General features: G+C 43.0%; 1 protein-coding gene across 2 annotated transcripts in view; it reads right to left on the bottom strand.

The window, feature by feature from the left end:
* piezo1 (piezo type mechanosensitive ion channel component 1 (Er blood group)) overlaps positions 1-6,442 on the bottom strand; it is an 88,444-nt gene that overhangs the window by 57,692 nt on the left and 24,310 nt on the right. For both annotated transcript variants that reach the window (XM_020607546.1, XM_020607547.1), the window contains exons 3-4: positions 4,224-4,389; positions 2,181-2,322 (exon numbers count right to left, since the gene is read on the bottom strand). In XM_020607546.1, coding sequence (XP_020463202.1) covers positions 2,181-2,322; positions 4,224-4,389 — 308 coding nt within the window. The remainder of the gene's footprint in view (positions 1-2,180; positions 2,323-4,223; positions 4,390-6,442) is intronic.

The raw sequence follows: 6,442 nt of genomic DNA, 5'->3' as shown, positions 1-6,442 counted from the left end.
CCATTTCGGCCACCTGTAGCCGGGATCTTGCCCTTTTGGTCATGACCCAAACCTCATGACCATAGGTGAGAATCGGAACGTAGATCGAGAGCCTCGCCTTACAGCTTAGCTCCTTCTTCACCACGACGGACCGGTACATCGACCGCATTACTGCAGAAGCTACACCGATCCACCTGTCAATCTCCCGTACTTTCCCATTTCTGAAGAATGATAATGAACATTATGCAGGCAGGACAGCCAAGTAATGATAGACAGAAAAAGTACCCAGACTCTCCCACAAGTCTTTTTACTTTCACATGAAAGTCCAGCACATACTCTCCTCATGATCCCATGCATTGTTCAACATGATCTGGTATGGGTATGTTTTTCCCTCTAGAATCAGCAAACAAATTCATAACTTGCTTATTTACTGTGGTGTGTGCTGTGGGATCTACACGTACAAGGCTGCTCACCAGCCCCGTGTCTGCTTCCCTCTGCTGAGCAACACCCCTGACTGGGCAGTCCCTAAATACAGAGGGCAGACGGTTTTGTTACAGACATGGATGTCAAGTCACTTCTTTATTTAAGGATATCGATATCTTGTTCTTGCATGTGAGTAACACTCTGGGTTCACCATAAAAATTGAGTGGTTATTAAAAAAAGTTACATTTTGGTTTCACTTCTGCACGATTCTTCTTTACTGCATACAAAAATGTTTAGTGTTTGTAATTCTCAGTGTAATGGAGACTTTATATGGCCCCTGCTCCTGTATGCACTGCAGATGTTCAGTTTATTGAACAAGGCAGCTGCCCTCCATGTTCCCACTCAGTGTTAAAGCCTGCAGGTGCAATACTCAGGCTATCAGGTGTCATCACAGATTTACAACATAAATCTGGCCAAGTATAAAAAAAAAAATAAAAAAAAAAACTCCTCCTAATCATGTCGCTACTAATAACTAGAGATAAAGTTACACAAGGTCTAATATCACTGTGAGTAATACATTCAAAACACTCATGATATGAAGTAACAGGTGGCAACGATCTGAAGTTACTAAGTATAGAGACAGGAATATCATGCTAAGTCTGTCTCTTCCTGCAAATAAGACTTAACTGCTGTGTGTTAAATGATTCAGTCAGACAGACAAAATCATACATATCCACCGCACATTTCATTGCCATTGTCTCTGTAGGTTTTGAAACACCTTGTTACCGTACATCACTGAGATCACCAAAATCATTAAGAATCAGCCTCTAGAGACCATACAAATGCCATGTTAATCTACCCAGTAGTTGTGATGTCCTGCTCTGGGAGTGCTGGATTCGCCAACCACCTGGCGCTGCCATAAATAGAGCCTGTTGCTAGCAGGGCAAAAACAAAGAAATGCTAAAGTTGTTATTCCATAAGACTCTCTCAAAACTTTTACTGGAATGTGTCTTTTACTCAGATTCAACTCTCTCCTTCTTTCCCGACCTTCTGTACATCTGTGTACTGTGTGTTTGGGTGGTTGGCCTGGAGACAGAAAAGAATGAAAGCAAGAAGGCAAAAGAGAGTGATATGAAAACCCAGATAATGGAGAAAGACAGGGAAGCATATCAAGGTATATTACAGTCTATAAAATAACAGAAAGGAGAAATTCTAACAAATAGAGCTGTAACATCTGAACATTGTTTGCTATTGGGAGGATTTTAAAGCAGGAGGTAGATGGACAGCATGCATACGCGTGTGTGTGTGTGTATGGGTGTGCAGGCCTGACTGCAAAACACACTTGTTCACCAAGCAGAATAATTTCACCACTATAAATGGGTTCAAGTAGTCTAGCTGAGAGGCACCACGCCCTGTCCCCTTTTAACTGTATTTATGAAAAAAATGTGTCAAATCTTAGCTAATACACCTTTAAGTATCTCTGGGTCTTGTTCGCTCATTGAAGGGGTAAACCGGATCGTGAGATTGACAGGTGGATTGGTGTAGCATCAGCAGTAATGCAGGTTTTATACCAGACCACTGTGGTGAAGACAGAGCTGAGGTTTTCACTGGTGTAACTCCTGAACCAGGCTGATCATAAATGTGATTATCATTTCACTGTAAAACATTTGTCAAAACAATGTGTCCACTTTGTTTGATTCCAACAATACAGTGACCCCTTCAGCTAAATCTTTCACTCTCACAAACACACACACACGCATTCACACACAATGACTCACCGATGTAATGTTGGCAGCAGCCACCATTTGTCTGTTCCTGACCAATCTGTTGCAGAGGACAATTGTTACCAAGGCAACCAGACACACACCCAGGTCAGGACACAGAAGGCGTAACACACTCCATGGCTCATCCAAGGGAAGCCTGTGAAATACACACACCCATTATTGGTGAAGGTCAGTGGAGGTTTTGTATTATGGTATTTCCTAAAATATTCTACACAGATTTCACCTCAGGTTGTACTGTTTGTATACAAGTATGCTCCAGTTGCTGATTTTCCAAGTGCTTTTGTTTATACTGTATACTTACACACTACAATGCTGACTGCTTATGCCCTACATTTATAACCCAGTTGTGTATTACATTTGAATGTCTGCTGTCTAGTCAATGTTCTTTACATAAGTGATTGTAAATGGTCCATGACACCAGGGGTCTGAGAAAAAGAATCATCAAAAATTACAAATCAATGAATAGCTGATAAAACAGTATATTCTTAATGATGGGAGTCAAGAGCAGAGCTGCTCTAGGGATGAAGTCTGTCAACCTGAATGTTGTAGCACTGTGTGCTGCACTGCCAAACACTTGCATCCAAAGGGATGTAGCCAGAGCTTCACTCAGTTGTCAACACTGTTGTGACCACAGTGAGCATTTACGATCATGTTTCTTTGGCTGACTCTGCAAGGAGATGGGTGCCTGCTGATCTGGTGGTCATATTTAACCTACTGAACAACCTCAATGTCCAACCTCCATCCAAGGGGTTTACACATCCATCCTGGAAGTCAGAGACGCTGCAGTTGTTTAAAAACTAAGCTACAGAGAAGAAGAATGAAGGTGGGAGCCATGGATGTGTTTCCCCGACTGACAGATTTTCTCCACATGAACAGCCTGTCTGTGGATGTAGTGAAACATATGGCCACCTCTCACTTCCCTGCACTGAGCCTGGCCTTCAGTTTATACTTCTCTGATTTGGACACAAGTGCCTGAGACTGGATGCAAGATGCTTTTCTCCAAATTGCAACAACTTCAAGTGGCCTTACTGGTAAAGCAGAAGAACAGTTGCTGGACTTTCCCGTGACACTGAAGATTAAATTTTGGCCTGACATGAATTCTGAGGCCATGAATATCCCGCACCCCTTCCCTACGGCCTACATTTGTGAGTCATCATTGTCCAGAATGACTGCAACTGTAATGTAACTGCTGGATCGTGTTTCGGACCTTTTATTTGTCTATTTATTTTGATCTTCATTTTATGTATTTTATCTGTACTGACAGGAACTAGCAAGAGATCATATCTCTCCTGTATTAGCTTCTCTCCACTGGCTCCCTGTAAAATTCAGAATAGAATTTAAAATCCTTCTCCTAACATACAAAGCCCTTAATGACAAGGCTCCATCGTATCTTAAAGACCTCGTAGAGCCTTATCATCCTAACAGAGCACTTCGCTCTCAGAGTGCAGGTTTACTTGTGGTTCCTAGAGTCCACAGAAGCAGAATGGGAGGCAGAGCCTTTAGCTATCAAGCTCCTCTCCTATGGAACCAACTCCCAGTCTCAGTTCAGGAGGCGGACACCCTCTCTACCTTTAAGATTAGACTTAAGACGTTCCTTTTTGATAAAGCTTATAGTTAGGGCTGGATCAGGTGACCCTGAGCCTTCCCTTAGTTATGCTGCTATAGGCCTAGGCGGCTGGGGATCCTCCCATGATGCACTGGGAAGGCCCTGAGATGACATTTGTTGTGGTTTGGCACTATACCAATAAAATTGAACTGAACAGAATCTGTAGTTGTAAGCTATTGTCATTGACGTGAACTAAGTTTTGACAACAATTACAAGGGGTCCTTTATTCTGTATATACATTTGTCTCCAGGTCCATCTGCCCTTACCACTTGAAGTATGGGCATCAAATCTGCACCAAGCAGATGACTGTCTGGACAAACACACTCTCATATTTTTATCAACAACATTTTCTCCAATTAGAAGAAACAATACATGAATATGAATGACAGTGGATAACTTGTGCTACACTTAATCACACACTAGTTACATACCTGGACACTCCTATATGCCTGGTTATGGTGTCCCATTGTGAACAGTTATCACCTATGGCAATGCTGAGAGGAGGATACGTATATAGTACCGTCTGGAAGCAGATATGAGTCAGCACAAAGAGCAGACTGGTACAAAATACTGCTCTGATAAAATGACCTGTGTGACCTGGAAAACAAAGAGACAAGAGAGACAGAGGATAGAGGTCAAACCTGTTCACTCAAAGACAACATACTGTACTAAATAGAACTCCATTTCCCTTAATTACAGAGTAAAGTACACAAAATGAGAGGGTTTTAAAGAAATTTTCTGATATGATGATACATCCTCATGTTAACTATCTGAGGTGCAGCTCATTGGTGTAGTAGAGGGAGAACAGCAGCAGGGAGAGCACACATCCTTGGGGGGCACCTGTGCTGATTGTCCGGGTGCTGGATGTGGTTTTCCCAAGCCTCACTTGCTGTTTCCTGTCCGTCAGAAAGCTGGTGATCCACTGACAGATGGGGGCAGGCACAGTGAGCTGGGTCAGTTTAGAGTGGAGGATGTCCAGGATGATGGTGTTGAACGCTGAGCTGAGGTCCACAAAGAGGGCCCGTGCATAGGTCCCTGGGGACTTGAGGTGGTGCAGGATGTAATGCAGTGATATGTTGACTGCATCATTCACCAACCTGTTTGCCTGGAAGGCAAACTGCAGGGGGTCTGTGATGTCCTTCATGTGTGTCAACACCAGTCTCTCTGTCAGGATTGGCATGTAAAGCTGCCAAAAATGTCAATTATAAAGCCAGACGAAGTTTAGCAGAACGCTGTCTCTTTAATCTGAGCACTGGTAACAAACAACGATAACACAAAGCAGGATTCTGTTTCAGCACGTAAAACTCTCAGGTTGATAATACAGTCCAGGGACAGAGCCAGCAAACTTACACAGCCCAGAGATCCACAAACAAGAGGTCAGAGAGGGGAGTCCAATAGTCAATACACAGAAAACATGAGCAGAATCAGAGGGGTTAGGCAGTACTTGGTGGTCACAAGGTAATCTGTGGTCAAAGCTGGAATAACAGGTACAGAAAAAACCGCTGGAAAGTTTGAACAGGAGTTAGAACGATCTGGCAGCTTCTTGGTGTGGGGAAGCTGCCTATAAAAGGGGTAGAAACAGGTGCAAATAATTACCACTGATTAGGGTAAAGAGTCCGTAGCTGAGATGAGACTGTAACAGGAAGTAGTGTCAAAATAAAAGCACGAGACCGGAAGCAGAGAGGACAGAATCATGACACTCTCAAAGGACTTCATAACTACACATGTCATGGCAACAGGTGTGTAGTCGTTCAGTCAGTTGATGGAGGGTTTCTTAGGGACCAGGATGACGGTAGAGCGTGTGAAGCAGGAGGGGACTTCACCTGTTGAAGAAAGTGTGAAGACAGGAGCCAGCTGATGGGCACAAGGTTTCAGGTAGGAGTGAGTCACACCATCTGGACCTAGTGCCTTCCTGAGCTTTTGTTTTTAAAGAGAGCCTCTTCACAGATTGTCAGGGGTGGGGAGCAGCTGAAAAGTGGTTTTTCAGCTTTTTGGAGTAGATCCTCTTTGCTACTCTGATCTCTCTTATCAACGAAATCAGAGAAATGTGACTTTTGAGGTACCCCATGAATCGGGGTGTTTTCACATTTGGTCACTTGTAAATGCACCAAGCCCAGTCCTCTTAAAGTGGACCAAAAAGGGGACCCAGTTCTTACTGTGTTCATGCTGTGAGTGCATTTGAAAGAAGGCTCAGTCCTCTTTCTGGTCCGCTTCAGGTCCACTTTTTGTTTTTTGATGAGGCACTGCAGTGGGGTCCTAATGAAGCCCCCCACTTTCATAAGAGCTGAAAGCTGAAGGAAAACCTCGACGTGTCTGTGCATTGTAGACAGTTGTAGTTTGATATGTTCTTTAGAAAAGTGCAGCAGTTTCTTCCTTGCACCAAACTACTGTTAGGTATTTTTAGTCAGATAGAAATTGGATAGAGACTTTATGTATTAGAAATGTTTAGTGGAGATAGGATGTCTAGTTAGACTGTTAAATGCTTAGTCATGCTTATGAGTTTCTACAGGGTACATCTGGTCAAGGATAACTAGAGAGAAGAGTTGATGACTGTCAGCAGACAGGATGTTTAATATTATTATTATGACATGTATAACTGTAGCCTTAGCCATAATATGTTCTTATGTTTAAGTCACGACATGTTACTAGA

The sequence above is a fragment of the Monopterus albus genome, unplaced genomic scaffold (assembly GCF_001952655.1).
Source record: "Monopterus albus unplaced genomic scaffold, M_albus_1.0 scaffold87.1, whole genome shotgun sequence".
Classification (NCBI taxonomy): Eukaryota; Metazoa; Chordata; class Actinopteri; order Synbranchiformes; family Synbranchidae; genus Monopterus; species Monopterus albus.
Note: the sequence above shows the minus strand (reverse complement) of the source record. Positions and strands in the feature narration are given on the sequence as shown.